General features: G+C 51.1%; 1 protein-coding gene across 1 annotated transcript in view; it reads left to right on the forward strand.

The window, feature by feature from the left end:
• The first annotated feature begins 4,692 nt into the window (after positions 1-4,692).
• Positions 4,693-18,772, forward strand: part of TNN (tenascin N) — a 53,941-nt gene continuing 39,861 nt past the window's right edge. Inside the window, exons 1-5 of the mRNA XM_030303384.2 lie at positions 4,693-5,095; positions 6,595-6,969; positions 7,496-7,759; positions 11,114-11,299; positions 12,539-12,628. Coding sequence (XP_030159244.1) covers positions 4,693-5,095; positions 6,595-6,969; positions 7,496-7,759; positions 11,114-11,299; positions 12,539-12,628 — 1,318 coding nt within the window. The remainder of the gene's footprint in view (positions 5,096-6,594; positions 6,970-7,495; positions 7,760-11,113; positions 11,300-12,538; positions 12,629-18,772) is intronic.

The raw sequence follows: 18,772 nt of genomic DNA on the forward strand, positions 1-18,772 counted from the left end.
TCGCTCATTACACTAGACAGAAGTGCTAGGTCGCAGATCCCTCCCTCCCATCTTCTTTCCAACAATCACCCTGCCCAGGGAAATCTGAGCTCAACTGGGGGAATCCAAGAGGCTGCAATTAGCGAGGACATCTTGTTACAAGCGACAGGCGGCAGAAGGACGGGCGACACGGAGGGCTCATACGAGGGCTTCTGGGGTTTCTCATATTCCAGGCTTCCCAAAACAAACACAGTGAGACTGGGCTTTGCAGAGCCTTGCTGCGGTTTATGGCAAGAGTCTGTAGCTGTTTTGCATTCGTGCAGAACTTCTTCAAAAACCCATCTGCGCTCCATTTGCGTCTCAGAAAATAGTGAGCCATGGGGTGGGGGAGGGGTTTGGATGGCAGGAGTGGGCAGAGAAGTCTCAGTCTGCTTTTCTAGCTCCACTGTTGCCTGGGAAGGGGATCTGGGACAGCGAAAACTCCATTCAAAGAAGTTGCTTTGAGATCAATGTGTGTGGTTATTGGGGGTGACAGAGGTGCTCAGGGCTTAAGCTCAGTTAGTGGACACTGTGTAGACCGGTTTGAATCTGCAGCCTTGCACTTCTGCTGCATAATCAAGGGCACATTGCTTGATGTCCCTGAGCCTCGGTCCCCATTTCGGGGAGTGAACACACAGCTATGCGTGTAACTGTGCTACCGTTGGGTTGAACTTTTGAAGATAGCAATTGTGAAATATCTTATCTTTTTTGAGTTTTTGCTTATTTATTGAGACAGAGAGAGAGAGAAAGAGAGAGAGAGAGAGAAAGTGAGCGAGCACGAGCAGGGGAAGGGCAGAGAGAGAGGGAGAGACAGAAAGAATCCCAGCAGGCTCTGTGCTGCCAGTGCAGAGCCCAGTGCGGGGCTCGAACTCACAAACTGAGAGATCTCGACTTGAACCAAAACCAAGAATCTGACGCTTAACTGAGCCACCCAGGCACCCCTTGAAATATTATTTTTATCCTATACCTGCCTTCTGACTTGCTCTCCTGGCCCTCCTCACCCCCCCCACCCCATCCTCTGATAAAAATCTCAAGCAGATTCCAGAGCTTTTCTGGTTATTTTTGGTATTGGAAGAAAACCCTTTTGTGAAGGGCATGCCCGTCCAATATGAGAGCTTCAATCTCTTATCCAGGCCACATGTTTTCTTTTCACCCAGCTTGGGCCTGAGTCCACAGACACGCCAGGGGGCAGGTGGTGAGCCTGGTGGCTTCCTTCCTCCACTGCCTCCCCCAACTTGCCCGGCTGTTTCTGCCTTCTCCAGGTCAGCAGCAGGGAGGGGAGTCAGAGAGAAGGGAAAAGGGATTTTTACCTAGTTAGAGCCATCGTAGTTCCTTCCGATGCCCTTGTGGCAGCTGCTCCCAGGGCTGGCTCCATCAGCTCCCTCTTGTGCGACTCTGTCCCGGGTTTTTAGACGGTCTTCATTCTACCTCCTGGGAAACTCCTCCTGTGGTTTGTCCACTGGGGAAGCATACTCCTGCTGAGCCAGGGGGCTGCCCCTCAGCTCTGCCCCCCCCCATGGTAAGTTGCATAGATTTACACAGGACTATGACCTACGGCAGGACTTAACATAGTCTTGTCTCCCCAAACTCTGGGGTGCAGGTCTCTCCTACTGTAGCCTCCCTCCAATCTCTGCTATGCAGGCTGTTCTAGGCAACCCCCGCCTCTGAATTCCTCTGGGCAAGGGGCAGACGCTGGTCTTTTTGCCCTCCACCTCCTATTCAGACCAACCTGCCTGCAGAAGAGATCCAGTAGAATGTCTCTCTTTAAAATGTGTGGGCACTGGGGTGTCTGGGTGGCTCAGTTGGTAAAGCATCTGACTTCTGCTAAGATCATGATCTCATGCTTTGTGAGTTTGAGCCCCACGCCGGGCTCTGTGCTGACAGCTCAGAGCCTGGAGCCTGCTTCGGATTCTGTGTCTCCTGCTCGCTCTGCCCCTCACCCGTGCACGCACTCTCTCTCTCTCAAAAATAAACATAAAAAATTTAAAAAAATGTGTGGGCACTTACCACCCACTGTCCAAATCCCACGCCAACAAGAAATGTCCCACTGACCATTATGTCTGCAGGGTGTTGAGTCCAGTTCCTGGGACATAGTAAGTGCTCAGAAAAGGTGAGCTACGATGATTATGATTAGCAATAACGCATGCTTTGGATTATAGGAAGAGCCAAGAAGGAGTGAGGGGGCTAAGGGGTGATATGAAGAAGAACTCTCCTTTGGGGCTGCTCTGTTTAGTTCAGAGTGGTAGCACGTCCCTTGGGCCCAACACACAGGGTGTCAGGCCAAAGGAGGGAATTGCATAGGGAAGGTACATCCTGAGCTCATGTGTTATTAGTGTCAGAATGTTGTATTGACGTAGAGCAAGTGCAGGCTTGCAATCAGATGGACCTAGTGTTGAATCCCGACTGGGCCACTTACTAGTTGGACACCCCCCGGTAAGTGACTTTGCCTTTCACATCTGGCTCCTCACCCAGGGTAGGCAGACTGGCCCTGACCTTATTTAGCAGCTGTGGAGTTTAATTATGAGGATTAATGCACCTGGCCAATGCCTGGCACCAAGCAGCAACTTGACAAATAACATATAGTATTCTTGTAATGTTTTTATTGTCACTTCTAATAATAATGCTGCCAGGGACCTTCATCCTCCACTTCTTCATACTAAATAAATGAGGACTCTTAGAAAAGATAACTCATACAAAGTATGAGAATTTGGCTCAACGAGGCTTTCTTCCTTTTCTGACCAACGGAGTTACCTGTCCAGATCAACTCTTTGGATGGTTGACTCTGACTACTGATAGGGAAAAGAGGCAGGATCATATGAGGGCCTGTGGGGGGCTTCCGGAGGCTCGCGACGTTCTAGGTCTTAAGCTGGGTGGTGGTTCCCTGGCTGTTGCCTTTGTAACAATTCACTAAAAATGACACCATTTTTGTTGCATGCTCTTTTCAGGACAGATATCACCCTTCACAATAGAAAAGATGAGAAAGAAAAGGAAGTCATACTCAGTAGTTGATTAAAACCCAAACCTCATTTATTGAGCACTTACCATGTGCTTGGCATGGCACGAAGCGCTCTCCTCATACAATGCGGGAAACAGGTGTTATCATTCCCACTTTACCAGAGGATGATGGTTAACAGGAGGATAAGGAGCCTTCGCGAGGCTACACACCTAGGACCTGATTTGTTTTTCCAGCACATTGTCACTGCCTCTTATAATGGGGAGGGAGAGCCTGGGCTTGACTGGGACATCACCTCCAGGAAAGGACAAGGCTTCCTGACTTCAGTCTCGGTACAAACGCTTACGAGTCGTGAGTTGGTCACAGAAGCCCATTGGCCGGAGGCAGCCCTGCAGCTCGGTTTCTAGCAAAGGGGGGCCATGACAGCCCAGCTGAGAGGTGTTCTGGTGAGTGAGTGCCCCTGAGCGAATGTGAGGCACTGGCTAGGTCTCCTGTGTCTGCCCGGCCTCGGTCTGATAGTGGTCAAGAACGTGCCATCCTGGATAGGAGCTGGAGACAGAGGTCCTTCTCCACACTGATGAAGGAAGGCTCACACCTCCTGGGGGCCAAACCAGAGGCGAAACCTAATCGCCTGCTCCTGCCAGGGTGGCCCGGCCTGACTGACAAACCAGGCCACTGAGCACGGATTTGAGGGTGACTGAACCCCTTGGCTTGGGTGGCTCTTTGCTCCTGCCTTGGGAGGGCTCCGGGAGGGACCAGCCTTGGGTCCTGTCCTTAAGAGGCTGACAGCCTCATGGGGAGACAAACGGCATACAAGAGTAACTGTAACACAAGGTAGACCGTGAAGAGACTCACAGAGGAACCAATACATTTCTCTGAATGCTCAGCAGGAGAGCTAGTAGTTTCCAGCTGTAGTGAGATGGGGGGGTGGGGGGGGCATGAGAGAAGGCTTCACGGAAGAATTATTTGTATTAGAAGTTCTCATCTTTTGCTGGCTCGCAGGCAGAGGTGGTGAGCAGGACCCTGGCCTGGGGTCCGAAGACAGGCTCTGCCCTTCCTGGCCATGGCACCTGGGACAACTTGCTCAGTCCCTTGAACCTTGGTTTCCTCACGTGTGCAAAGCAGCGTGACAAAGTGAATATGAGCATGGTCTCTGGATTCAAATTCGGCCATCTTGGCTGTTTGCCTGTGGGCAAGTCACTTTAGGAAGCTGAGTCTCAGTTTCTGTATCTGCAAAATGGGGTAGTAATAGTATATTCTGCGAAGCATTGTTGTGAGGCTCGAATAAGGTAATCAATGCAGAACATTTAGGACAGTGCCTGGCACACAGCATGCTCTCTAGGTGCGGCTGTTCTGTAGGTGGTGTTAATGGGGAGGGTATTACTCGGTGTGTGGTTTAGATCAGGGATGGGGAGATCAAAGCCTGGTCGCAATTGTTTTCCTTGTCACTATTCGTGAGGTGAGTATTGAATTAGAGGTGAAGAGGAGGGTCTCCCAGGGAGTGAATGGTGTAAGCAAACACAGGAAGCAGGAGAAAGAACACAAAATTTAGTTTGGATCCTTAGGAGATATAGGATGTAGTTCTGCTGGGTTCTCAGCTTCCTGTGGACTCTTCGAATCCACTATAAAGGGCAATTTCCACCAGCAAATCTTCATGGCTTTCGTTTGCATCTTTTCTGGATACAGGTCTCTGAGAGCATCTGCTCCCTGTCTCCCCAAGGATGGGTCTCCGGGGGATGTTCTGCTTCCCCCTGGGGCTCCTCTTTGGCTCTGTGCTGTTGGTGGCCTCAGCCCCGGCCACCCTCGAGCCTCAGGGCTGCAGCGACAAGGAGCCACAGGTTACTGTCAGCCACACCTACAAGATTGATGTGCCCAAGTCCGCTCTGGTCCAGGTCGAGACTGACCCCCAGCCCCTTAGTGACGATGGAGCCTTGCTCCTGGCCTCAGGGGAGGCCGAGGAACAGAACATCATCTTCAGGCACAACATCCGCCTGCAGACGCCACAGAAGGACTGTGAGCTGGCAGGCAGCGTCCAAGCCCTCCAGGCCCGAGTCAAGAAGCTGGAGGAAGAGATGGCGGAGGTGAAGGAGCGGTGTGATGTTCAGCGCTGCTGCCAAGTTGCCGGTGAGCTTTTACCATCTGGTATTCATTCAACAAACAACTAACGGGCGCCTTCCACATGCCAGGTGTCCTGTGGGGGTCTGGTGTGCGCCCACCTCCCTCTGGGTTTTCTGAGGGTGGGGTGGGGGTCTCATCTTTGACACTAGCTCCAGGAAGCATCTGCAAGCCTCAGTAGAGAGGGACCAGCAACTCTTTGTAGAAAAAATCTTTAACGTTTATTCATTTCTGAGAGACAGAGTGTGAGCGGGGGAGGGGCAGAGAGAGGGAGACCCAGCATCTGAAGCAGGCTCCAGGCTCAGAGCTGCCAGCACAGAGCCCGATGAGGGGCTTGAACCCACGAACTGTGAGATTATGACCCAAGCCAAAGTCACTCCCTTAGCCAACTGAGCTACCCAGGTGCTGAGGGACCGGCAACCCTGAAAGGGAGTCTGGACTCCTGAGTTTACACTTCTGGGTGCTGTTTGACCTGTGGATCCAATCTCTACTGGAAGGGGAAGCCAGTGGGAAAGACAGGAAGGACGGTCAGCCTTGGAGCTAGACAGGACTGGGTACAGATGGGTTTCGCTGCTTTTTAGTTGTGTGACTCTGGGTCAGTTCCTGAAGTTTTCTAAACTGCCCAGTTAGGAAAACTCTATCCACTAGTCTAGTTCTGAGGACCCTAGATGCCGTACATAAGTTCCCTGGCCCATAGCTGATAATTACGAAAGCTGATCCGATTATCCAGTGGTATGTTGGCGTACCTGTTCATGCTGGAGGAAGTGATACCGTTGAGAGCGCCTCCTATGTACCAGACACAGAACTAGGCATCAGGGACACTGCCGTGAATGAAACAGCACGGGATTGCCGAGGAGCCTGCACGTCCAAAGTTTCTAGGAAGGAGAGAGGGTGTTCTGAGAAGCAGGAGCCGGGCTGTTGAAGGGCCAGGGCCTCCAACTGCCTCTTGCTGCCTGGGGTCAGAGAGGGGAGCCTGGGTGATCCCTTCTCCCGTCCCTCACCCCCGTAGTGAGACGCGGCCGGTTTGTAGCTTCTGGAGGCCCCCTTTGCCAGGATTCAGTTTGGGCTCATCTTCCAAGGACCCGGCCTTGCTAGGTCCAGCAACCTCCAGCCAAGACAAGACGAGCTTCTGCGCTGGCGCGAGGACGCCCAGGCTGCGGACGTGAACGCGCCCCCATTCTTAAACGTCCTAAGTAATTTCTGCCGTTTAGAGCAGAGGGAACCCGAATTCACCTGAGCACTTGGATGAGAAGGGGAGGGGAAGGGGACTTCCCATGGCTTTGGGGGCATAAAAGGAGGGCACAGTTTGTGGATGTCACAGGTCAGAGTCCGGCCGGTCGGGGAGAGAGGGGGCGGAAAGGGCGGACCCTAGTCTTCTGCAGGGGCCCTGCTCTCCTTCAAAGACAGTGCCCAGGGCCCACCAGCCCGCTCTTACCGGAGCTCCAGGGAAGGGAGAGGCCCGCTCGCCGGCCCGCACCCCCTCCAGCCTACCTTCCTCTCGCCGGCAGGTGCCAACGGCCACTGCAGCGGCCACGGGACCTTCTCCCCCGAGACCTGCGGCTGCCGCTGCGAGCAGGGCTGGGAGGGCGCCGCATGCGAGCGGCCCGCCTGCCCCGGGGCGTGCAGCGGCCACGGGCGCTGCGTGGACGGCCGCTGCGAGTGCGACGCGCCCTACGTGGGCGCCGACTGCGCCTACCCCGCCTGCCCCGAGAACTGCAGCGGCCACGGTGTGTGCGTGCGCGGCGCGTGCCGGTGCCACGAGGACTTCACGTCCGAGGACTGCAGCGAGCGCCGCTGCCCCGGCGACTGCAGCGGCCACGGCTTCTGCGACACGGGCGAGTGTTACTGCGAGGAGGGCTTCAGCGGCCCGGACTGCGCCCAGGGTGAGAGCGCCGACTCCCGACTCTCTCCTTTCCCTGCTGGGGGCGGGTACCCTCAGACCCTGTTACACTTGGTGCTCGTGGACGGCGGGGGGGGGGGGGGACTCGACGTCCAGCCCACGCACGCCAGAGCCCCCAGAGGGCTTATTAAACACAGATTGCTGGCTCGGCCTGCGTGTCTGATTCGGCGGGCCTGGGGTGGGGCCCTGGGGTGGGCATTCATTAATAAGTTCTAGGTTGCGGGACCACTGATCATATGTGATCTGATGGTGCTGTGTGTGTGTGTGTGTGTGTGTGTGTGTGTGTGTGGCGATGACGGGATCAGGGTGAACTCCCCCTCACGTAACTTCCGGCGGGTGCGTGGGGAGGGGTGTCCAGAGGGGTGCTCAGCACGGCTTCTTTGTGCTCTCATACCTGCCACCACGGTGTTAAGTGTATAGTAGGTGCTCAGTGAATGTACACTGGCTATGCATCCCCCCTCCCCTCGCTTGCTTCACCCTCTGCACACCTGTTCCTGTTCTGCATACAGTGGTGGCCCCTCAGGGCCTGCAGCTGCTCAAGAGCACAGAGGATTCCCTGCTGGTGAGCTGGGAGCCGGCCAGCGAGGTGGACCACTACCTCCTCAGCTACTACCCCCTGGGAGAGGAGCTCTCTGGGAAGCAGATCCAAGTGCCGAAGGAGCAGCACAGCTATGAGATCCTCGGTTTGCTGCCTGGCACCAAGTACATGGTTACCCTGCGCAACGTGAAGAAGGAGGTTTCCAGCCGCCCACAGCATCTGCTTGCCACCACGGGTGAGGAAGCAGCCAGGTTTCCCAGGAAAGGCCCCATTTTAAATGCTTTCTTCCATCGTCCCTGCAAATACCCTTCAACTACTCAGAACATTGCCCTGATTTGGGGTTGAAAAGCGTAGCTGCTGCAATCCTAATTTCTGGAGAAAAATCTCAGTTCTTGCTCCCCTCTCTCTGCTCCTCCAAGTCAGTGATAGAGCCTGCTGGGTTGGGGCTCAAAGGCACTTCTCTGCCCCCCTGAGAATAGTAAGGTCTGATTGCCCTGCACCACACACAAGCAGCCAAGGAGCACATCTGCGCACCCAAGCCCTCGTTGAGCCTTTGAAGCCATTCAGCAAGTTCAAGCTGGGATGGGTGAAGATTTGCTGAAGCGCCCTGCATCAGATTTATCTTGCTAAGAGAGAGAACAAACAGTGTAATTGAAGACAGCTAGCGAAGAGGCTTGGGTAGGATTTGGCTGGCGAAACACTATAGGACTGGCATCAGTGGGGATCGCCTCATTCTGAAGGGTCAGGGATGGAGGTTGGTACTGGAACCCAAAAAGAGCTGTGGGAGAGGGTTGCCTGAGGAGGCGCTTTGGGTAGAGATGCAGGCGGTCCACCTGGAGGGAAGGAGAAGGAAGGGGGGGAGGCAAGGGGAGGAGAACAGTTGCCTGAACTCTCTATCCTGCCCTCTGATCTCCTGGTGACTCACTGGCTGAACTTAACTAGAATCCAGAGGGCAAGAGAATCTGACTAACACAATTCATAGAGGTCATAATCTGGGAGACAGGAGGATAGAGGATGGATCTGGAGGGACAGAGGTTCCAGCACACCACCTAATGTTACCACAGTGTTTGGAAGGACAGACATCACTGCTTACTATTTAGAATTTCTTGTTTTCTCATGAAAGTTCTTAGATCTTCAAGGACTTGGAGAAACCTATTATTTGAGTGAGTCTGATCCATATATGCACTCATCATGTTTTACTGAACATCTACTATGTACCAGGCATAGTGTTTTGGATGCTGATAAAAATCATTGGCCTCCACCCTTTGCTAAACTCCTGGGGAAAGATCCAGGAAGACCTGGATGGATGGGGTTTGGGGCACATGTCTCTGCAGAAACATTTCAGTTGCCTATCCTGTTTGGCAGTGGAGATAGGGATGGCTCTGTGATGGAAAGGGCCATGAAGGACCTGTCCTCCTGGGAGCACAATTTGCAATTGCTTTTGTCACCCCCCTCCAGCCATAGACCCCTTGGAACACTTCTGGAGTTGAGCAGGTTGGGTTTATTGACTGTTGGGGGTGGGACAGCTCACTGCAGGGGCTGTGAGCATCTCTGTAAGAGCTTTAGAAAGGACTGGGATACAATTGGGACTTGTATTTAGGTGATTTGGGGGAAGTCAAAGCCAGCAGGGGTTTGTTTTGGCTTGCATGCTGTCGGGAAGGGGAGTTAATTCTATGGTAACTTAGTGAACCTTATCTAGAAAGAACAGACTAGAGGGAGGCTAAAGCCATCATCAATAAAGAAAGGGTAGTCACTCATATCAGGAGAGAGAATATTTAGTGGTTTTTGTGGTTTGGACCATTGTTCACATTTTTGTCTGTGTTCAGACACAATCACAGAATGGTCCTGTTTTGTCTTGATCTGTCATGGCCACACAGTGGCTTATCTGATATTGATGTTCTGTGCAACCATTTATGTTCAATGGGAGCACACCCAAGCCAACCCAGTGAGAACCAGGCCAGCCCCCCACTGTTGGGCTGCTTTTCTCTTTCTCCCGTTGTTGTCTGTGGCTGCCTTCGCCTTCAGACAGGCCAGTGCCCCAAGCTTCCCAATGAAGAGCAGAGACATCTGTTCTGAAAGTCTTAGTAACCCCTCTTGGCTTCTGCTCTAGGGACTTGTAAAATCTTGTAACTGCGAAGCTTGTCTTTCTGTCTAATCTGATTCATGTTAAACCCATTCTTATTTGCTCCTCAGGGGAGCCTCAGTCCGAGAGATACTTATCCCCAAAATAATCTTGAATATTTTCATTAAGTCTCCACTTTTTCATTTGTGAGCTGAGTAGGACCCTTCTGTGATTCTTGAGTCACTTCCATTACTCACGTCTTGACCTGTTCCCTCAAGGAATTCCCACCTTCGAAGGAAGAGCCTGGAGGCTGGCAGGTAGAAGCCAGTAGGTGGGAAGAAATTCTTCAGAGAAAAGGTTCTGTGAGCTTCTTTGTTCATAACAGTGAATCAGGAACATTCAGAGCTGAGGGACCTTGAGAACACCATGTTCACCCCCTTCCTAATGCACAGATTCTCTGTCCCATGTCCTTGACAAGTGGTCAGTAGGCCTAGGTGGGAGCACCGCCAAGGTGGTGAAGGTGGGCATGTGACCGAGGAGAAGGGCAAGGCTGGGGAGTCTAGGGACTTGTCTTCCCTGTTCCAGACTTCAGGTCAGACCACATCCACCTGGGATACGGCCTTTGGAATGCAAAGTGCTCCCAGAGAATGGGTCCCCTCCCCAGCCACCACTCAAAAGTTCTTCCCTTGGAGCCACACCAGGAATCCATTCTTTTTTGTATTCATCATTATAATTCCATTGTTTTCTTAGGGGAGGGGGGAAATATTGAGCCATTAATACTTGCTGTGAACAAATGGGCCCAATAACTCTCCTTTGCAGGCTGGACAGGTTGGGCAGCTGAGGGCGCCAGGTCTAAACTGTGGTAGAAAGTGCAAGAAGGATCCTCAGAAGGACCAAGCTAAAGTTCACCAAACTACTATATAGTTTGGCTTAGCGTTAGTCCTCATAGGAGAATCTGAGAGGTGAGGAAGGAGCTATAATTTGGGAGACAGAGGACGAGAAAATTTTAAAATTTCAAATGCGTTTCCCACACTTTACATGGGAGGGCCTGAGTGCCTCATGCTGGGGTGCAGTCTTTGAGGGACCCTTCTGTGATTCTTGAGTCACTTCTGCTACAGGGGGTGTTTCATTCAGAGCAGTCTGCCCCCAGGGCCTGGTGGTTTGGATGACTGGTTGGATCCGGGATCTGGAGGTTCTGGAGGTTTGGATGGCTGGTTGGAGAGGTGTGGCCCAGGACTTGGCCCATGGCAGCTTGGGCAGGGGGGCAGCCTGGCATCTGATGGGAAGGGATGGGAGACAGGAGGCTTTCCCAGAAGATAGTCTTCCCTCCATGGATAATGTGAGGACCAATAGTTTATTTGCTACTTTGGTAGTCTTGAGACACCTGTTAAGGACTGTGTCCTGGGCTGAAGCACGTTCTCAACGTGTCAAGAAAGGGCACTGACCTGGTAGCCAATGGCCTGTTACAGACCTGCTGGACCTCTGCTCTTCACTGCTTTCTCCTGCCTTCCTTGACCCCTGCCCTAGATCCGGCTGTGCTTGGCACCGCGTGGGTGACAGAGGAGACCGAGAGCTCCCTGGATGTGGAGTGGGAGAATCCCCCGACCGAGGTGGACTACTACAAGCTTCAGTATGGCCCTCTGACAGGGCAGGAGGTGGCTGAGGTCACCGTGCCCAGGAGCAGTGACCCCAAGAGCCGATATGACATCACTGGTAAGAGCCAACACTGGGCATGTGAGATGTTCGCCATGGATGCCAAGGTGGGGACAGTGCACAGAGGCTCCTGGGGCCCTAGGAATCACTTGAACTCTGACCCTGGAAACTACGAGATGTGAGCCCATTCTGTAGGCCTGCACACTGTGCTCCAGCATCCCAGAGCTGACTGGAATCTCAGAGCACCTGGTCAACAGATCATAGGCCCAATGTGCTCTTGAAAACTGCCTGTGTCTCAGGGTGGATATAGTGGCACAGATGTTCCTTTTGGAAGAGCTGTGTGTGTGTGTGTGTGTGTGTGTGTGTGTGTGTGTGAGAGAGAGAGAGAGAGAGAGAGAGAGAGAGAGAATGAGAGAGAGAGAGAGACTGGGTTGTTTGGCATGTTGCATGGGGAGTCATACTGGGAGGCCTGGGTGGGGATGTCCTGTCCCAACTGACCAAGTGAATCTGCTGAATGCTGAAAATCTGATGGTTGCTAAAGAAATGGGACCTGCAGGGCTGGATCATGTTTTGTGGCTCCTGAAGCTTATAGAATTCTCAGGGCTCTCTTTAGGGAAAATAATACACAATCATGAATACCCGTGTGAATACCCTTGGAAGTGGCCTATGCAGGGGAGGGGGCCCTGAGGCTTCTTAGCGCTGTGGTTCAGTTCTCCTCTGGGGCCTCATTCTGCTGTCCGCTCTGTGAGTTGCATCTTGAAAGGACATCTTTGAGGTTCCCAGCATCTGTAGAGCGGAGAACAGTGGGTGTGTCTCACACGTGCCACTATTTGTCTGCACTTTGCCCCCGTCTGGATATCGGTGCAGGTGCCGTGAACAACAGTCATTCAGATTTGCTGCTACAGAGAAATAACAAGCAACAACAACAGCAAAAGGCAGAGCAAAGAAGAAAATAATGGAATACAATGAGGCTAATTAGAAAAGAAACTTTTGAGGGAAAAGGATTGCTGGGGGCAGAAAAACATTCGGGCTGTAAATAAAACTGGGAGATCTGTGCTTGGTGGCCCAAGGAAGGAGCTCCATCAGGCCCTCATCCGCTCTGGCCCCCTGTTCCCCCATAAGCCTTTCGACGACGCCTCGTATCCCACTGGTCCTGCCGCCCTTTCTCTGCCTTAGATTAGCCTTCAGGTGAGGAGCATAGCCCCTCAGCTCCCTCACAAGAGAGACCCTGGGGGAGAGCAGGGCTGGGGGCGAGGTTCTGGAGCCGGAACTCATCGCGCACCGGCTGCTTGTTTGCAGGTCTACAGCCCGGAACAGAGTATAGGATCACTGTCATCCCCATGAAAGGAGAACTGGAGGGCAAGCCGATTCTCCTGAATGGCCGCACAGGTAGGAGCTATTTGGAGGCACTGTGAACATTTCTCAAGTTTTCTTCCTGATGTTTTTCTTGGCTGAGTCCTCCCTGGATAAAAACCCTGGGATGTAGAGAGAGTCTCTTTGTGTACTGACATCTATTTTGTGGGGCAGGGGAAGGGAAGTAAACACTTCTATTTGAAATGTTTCTTACTGTTGAAAATCTCCCCCAGGATCTTGGAGTCCAGGGGAAAGGCCATTTCTGACACCTTTCTGCTTATTTCATTAGCTTTAATCACTGGGTTATTTTATTCATTATCTTGAACTTAGACACACGACTCCGTATTACCGAAGAAAGTTGTTCTAAAATTTTTTTCTTGTCATTCCTGTGTTTTTTCCTGACGATCACACTCATGCACTCTGCTTTAAAATGTCGAGAGAAGGGCGCCTGGGTGGCTCAGTCGGTTAAATGTCCGACTTTGGCTCAGGTCATGACCTCGCAGTTTGTGGGTTCAAGCCCTTCATTGGGCTCTGAGCCTGGATCCTGCTTCGGATTCTGTGTCTCCCTCTCTCTCTGTCCCTCCCCTGCTCTCTCTCTCTCTCAAAAATAAGCATTAAAAATATTTTTAAAAATGTCAAAAGATGTTAAAGGCTCTCACATGGGAGTAGTGGTATATTTAGCATCTGTGGATCGAGATAACAGATAATGACAAACGTTATAAATCAGTAACATTTGACACTGTGATTTATTAATCATAAAAGAATTTGCAATCCTTGTAGTCATACATGCAAGATAGTCCGCGTAATTTTCAGTTTTTAGCTGATGCTTGAGTCCATATGAAATGGTGCGTTTCCTGCAAAGCTGTGGTTCTGCCAGCCCACGTTGGGAACTGGTGAGCTGGAGTCTAATGCCACTTGGGGAAGGCTGATCCTTGAAGCTGGCCAAGAAGGGATTTTTGAATTCTGAGACTTCCCTGAAAAGTGTTTTAGTTCTTTTCAGTGCAGTCCTGGCAGGAGCTGGTCGGGCTGGTGAGATGGTGCAAGAATTGAGTTCGCTATTTCGGTTGCCTAACAGATTGCATATCAGTAGTGTGAAAGTTCTAGTCGGCCAGTCGTGAAGGAGAAGATAGAACCTAATTTATGAACTACACAGTACAGACTGTGGAGCTGGCCCGAATGGTGGACTCGTGGAACACTTGTAGGGGCTGGGAAATGGCAAGGAGGTCCTTGTTTCCAGGGGCTTTCTCGTCAGCTCTGAATTACTTGAGAGCCCACGATGCATCAGGCATTATACTAACAATTACTTCTGGAAAATTGTCTCATTTAGTTCTCCCTGTGGCCATGTGGTAGGTCCTATTATTGTTTCTAAGTCACATATGAAAAACCACAAGAACTGAGAAGCTAAGTGTAGGATCGCCCAGCCAAGAAATGACAGAGCTGGGATTTGAACCCAGGATGGGTTCCTCTTGGGTGGACACAAAACTAAAGTGCATCCCACTTTCACCTTTTCACCCATTGTTTCTGGTTAATTCTTATACTTTTTACCTCCTAACTAGAAAACTTTCTGTGACTCCTCATTGCCTTAGGATAATGCAGAAACCCTTCTATCTTGGCCTCAAGGAACCCAACCAAACTGGGTCGTTGTTCTTACCACTTCTGAACAGGAAGCCTTCTTGCTGCTGGACTGTTCTTGGGGTTTCTTAACACAGAAAGCTTATCTCTACATCATGATGGGTTTGTTCATGTTGTTACCCCAGCCTAGGAAGCCCTCCACGGTTATCTCCATTAATTCAGTGGGGAATTCAATTAATACAAGCCATCAGTTGATTCAACAAACACGAATTGCAGAGTAGAGCTGGGCACTAGAAACGTGGTCCCTTTAGATACTTCCACAGCTGGAAAGTCCTGGTCCTTGCCCTTCAGGGACTCATAGCAATAAGATCACTCATCCTTCCAGACCCAGCTCCAACCTTAGCCTCTCCACTGAGGCCTTGTAGGACCACATTAAATAGCAGCCATTTTTGCCTCTGAGTTTTTGGAGCATTTAATCACACACGGCCTTGAATTGATGGTTAACCTTTCAAGTATATTATCCCAACTAGAATGTGAATACTCAAGAAGTGTTTTTATTGTCAATTATATTCTAAACGCAGGATGGGATATTTTATTGGATAGCAAATAAATGTGTGTCATGTGCCCTATGAACATAAAAAAAAAAAGAGGCAATAATGTCTGAGGTCAGGAAACACTCTCAAACCTGGCTAGACTGTTCATTAATTTAAGGGGGAAAAAAAATGTTTTGCATTTCATGAGCTAGAAGAAGACCCTGGAATGTAAGAACAGCATAGCCGTGCGTAGGGAGGAAATGACACAGTTCAGGTATTTTCCATTTAACAAGTCACTCGGTGGAACTAATCCACGAAAGGGAAGGGGTCAATTGAAAATCCTCACCCTGTTAAGACACTCGGAGTGCACTGAAGCGTCTCCCACAAAGGCCAGGCTTCAGAAGCAGGTCAACTTCAGAGTAGCAGACACCAGCCAGGCCAGCATCTTCAGCGGCGAGTGTCCCTGACTTCTCTGCCGGACCCTCCACAGCCACCTCACGTCACATGACAAGACGAGCAGGCCACTAACTGGGAGGCGATGCTGTCCCTTTGTCCTCAGTTTCTCCATCTGTAAAATTAAAGGTTAGACTAAATAAGTTTAAAGTCCCTCTTTTTCACGTCATTATGAGTCTTAATAACTTCTCCGATGCGTGCGTTTTGCAATGGTGAGTACGGAACAAAGGACTGCTTGCTTTGTTGTAATTTCACAAGCTGCCATGCTCAGTGGAACATACAGCCTGGCATATTCACGTGTTAACAGTTTTCTTCGAACTTTTCCCTTTGATGATGCTACGAAATAACAATTTTGCTTCCCTGAGGATCTTGTTCACTTTTTACTGCTTTCCAAACATACTGCTCTGTTTGAAATGGCCCAGCCCTAAAACTTGCCTTCTTAAATTCCTTCATGTTTCAAGATGAACTCCTGCCAACATTCAGAGCTCCTGCCTCACACAGCCACCCATGCACGCCCGGTGGCTGAAAAATAGTGATTTTTGTCATTTGAGTACCCACTGTTATTCTAGGTGCTGCGGGGCTTGATAAACATTACCTTTAGTCCTTATAATAGCATTGTAAACATTATTATTCCCATTTTACAGGCGAGAAAATGGAAGACTACAGAATTTAGGAGAGTCAGGGTGAACCAGTGAATGGCATTTGAACTTAAGTTTGCTTGAGGTCAAATCACCACCTTTCCAGAAGCAAAGCTAGAGGAGAGCAGGAAAAGGAGTTCATCTTTGGCACATTCTCTACAAATAATGCTTGTGGAATAATTTTATTGCCACAGTGAAGGCAGTAGGGGAGGCTTGAGAAAACAAGATCTTGGGACGCATGGCCACGGTAGTCGGGAGGAAAGCCTCACCTTCCAGGAACTCACTATCAAACTAGGGGCGTAGGCCCTTTCCCCCATCTTTGCCCCCAAACTCATATGCCCATAGATTTTAGATTCTGGCTGTGCCATTTTCCACTATGCCAAAGGGATGATTCAGAAGTAGCCATTGTGAATGGAAAAAGCTGTTCCTAATGCCTGTGGCCATGGGCTGGGCAGGGACACATGAGGTTGGTGTTCCAGCACAGACTGAGGACAGCCATGTCCTACCCAAACCGGTGGTGAATCTCATTATAAAGTGGAATAAACTTTCCTGCTGTGCCTAGAGCTCTTAATTAGCTGCTTCTGTATACTTAGTTTTGTAGATTAGATCTTCTGGAGTGGGGCTCCTCTTTATTCTAACACATGCAACTTAAAAGTCTGTCTACCAAGTCTTGTCTTAAATCTCTCTGACCTTGCATGACCCTGAGAAAGGTCCCATCAGGGCTGCTAGCATCCAGTAGGTGGGCAGGGAGTTGGGGGCTGGGTGGGAGAGCCAGTCTCCTCACTGAGGCTCCCACCATGACTCATCTATGACTCAGCCAGCGTCTGCAGCTGCTGGAGGGCTTTGTTCCATGAAAAAACTGCTTATGATCCTCACATCCCTTCTTGGCAGAGAGGGAGGCTTTGGTACTGCTAAGCTGGACCAGGAGTGTGGCCTCCCATCGGGGTCCCAACACCAGGGCTGTCCTCCTGCTTCTGTGTCGTGGCATCTGGTTCCCATCCTTAGATTTATCATATAGAGGAGCAGCCCCACGAAGCCCCTCCTTCTGACTCAGGGTGTTGTTAGGGGATCGAGAGAAAGGGCAGAGTCCTGAGTTCGAGGCTGGCCAGTCTTCTTAGCTGGCTTCATGACCTTGGAGAAGTCACATCTCCTTTCTGGGCTACATCTCTGACCCTGGCACGGGAGGATTCTGTTTTTCTTTCCCACCTTTGTACTCTTCACAGTCAAGATGCGTTTCCTGGCTCTTCTCCACTCCTCGAGTGCCCCGGGACTGTTGAGGGAACCAGATGCACCAGGCTGGTTACACTCACATGGGCATGGTGGCTCTTGAGAGGGCTGTGCACAAGGCAGCCCTGACCCCCCAAAGCATAGGCCTGTGCCCTGGGTCCCGCATCTCTGGGGCCAAGCACTGGCCTGGGGCAGGGAGGGGTGGTGGGAGGCACCGTTGGGACCTTGGGTTGTGCAGATGTGGGTCACTTTGGAGAGGATGAGGACCAGGGACTTTAAGAGGCAGGACTGTCAGGGTGTCCTAGCTCTTTTCCCCCGTCCTCACTTTCCATTCTAAATGTCCCCATTCCTGAGTCAGTGCTAATGCCCGTTGCCGTGGGCTGGAGCAGGGACATGTGAGGTTGGTGTTTGAGCAGAGACTGAGCACGCCATGCCCTACCCCAAGTGGAATAAACTTTCCTGCTGAGCCTAGAGCTCTTAATTAGCTTCTTCTGTATACTCAGTTTTGTAGATTAGATCTTCTGGAGTGGGGCTCCCCATTTTTATTTTTATTTTTTATTAAACTTTTTATGTTTATTTTTGAGAGAGCACAAGCAGGGGAGGGACAGAGGGAGGGAGACACAGAATCCCAAGCAGGCTCCAGGCTCTGTGCTCTCCGCACAGAGCCCGACTTGGGGCTCGAACTCACAAACTGTGAGATCATGCCCTGAGCCGAAGTCGGATGCCTAACTGACTAAGCCACCCAGGCAACCCCAAAGTGGGGCTCCCCTTTATTCTAACACATGCAAGTGAAAGGTCGACCTACCAAGATTTTCCCAGATGGAGGGGTCACCTTCGGAGGCTCTTTTCATTCCTTCCCTGTCATGTGCAGAATCATGCTTTGCACAGAAAAGGGGGACCAGGGTGGGGACCGAGTTCTCTCTCTTGTGCTCACTTTCCCTTGAGCATCCTCTTAGAACCTGCTCAAGTCTGCAGAGGCCCGGGACAAGGCCCTGTCACTGTCTGCTCCTGACTTCACCGCCCTCTGCCGTGACGTCTGCCCAGCCAGTCTCCCAAGAGCAACCGTAGGAGACTGTTTCCAGCTGTCACTGCAAGCTCCAGTCCCCTGCTGTGCATGGATTCAGATGGCAGGAACCTTTCAGATCACACTGGATGCTATTTATTTATTGTGATTATTTCCATGAGAAAAGGCTGATGATAATGCTGCTGAGACACAGTGGTATCAGGCAGGGTCTTCGGCAGGTAGGAATGGTTCACAGCTGGGCTCTCCCACTTAAAGTGTCCAGGTGCAGATTCCTGGTCCCATTCTCCCCGCCCTCTCCTGAAAACCCTGACCTCCCTCAGATCTGTCCATCTCTGTAAATGGTCACCCCATTCTGCAAATCGTTCGGGTCTCAAATCAACATGGATGGATGGAAGGGTGGATTTGTATCCCACATCAGCCCCATCGGCAGATTCTGACAGGTTTACATTTGAAATCTCCCGAGTGCAGCCTTTCTGGTGACTTCATCCCTGCCACACTGGTTCACATTCCTGTCTTCTCTCGCACTGTTGGGACAGCCTCCCAGGTGACCTCTACTCTTGACCTACTATAGCCTGTACTCTCTCTGGCAGCCAGAGGGACCCTTTGATAATTTAGGTCAGATCATGCCATTCTTCTGTGCAAAACCCCAGGGGCTTCTTATCTCATTCAGTGCAAAAGCCACAGTCATTATAGTGGCCTTGGACGCCATCCACGGTCCACTCGCCCCTTACCT

Source organism: Lynx canadensis, chromosome F1 (genome assembly GCF_007474595.2).
Source record: "Lynx canadensis isolate LIC74 chromosome F1, mLynCan4.pri.v2, whole genome shotgun sequence".
NCBI lineage: Eukaryota > Metazoa > Chordata > Mammalia > Carnivora > Felidae > Lynx > Lynx canadensis.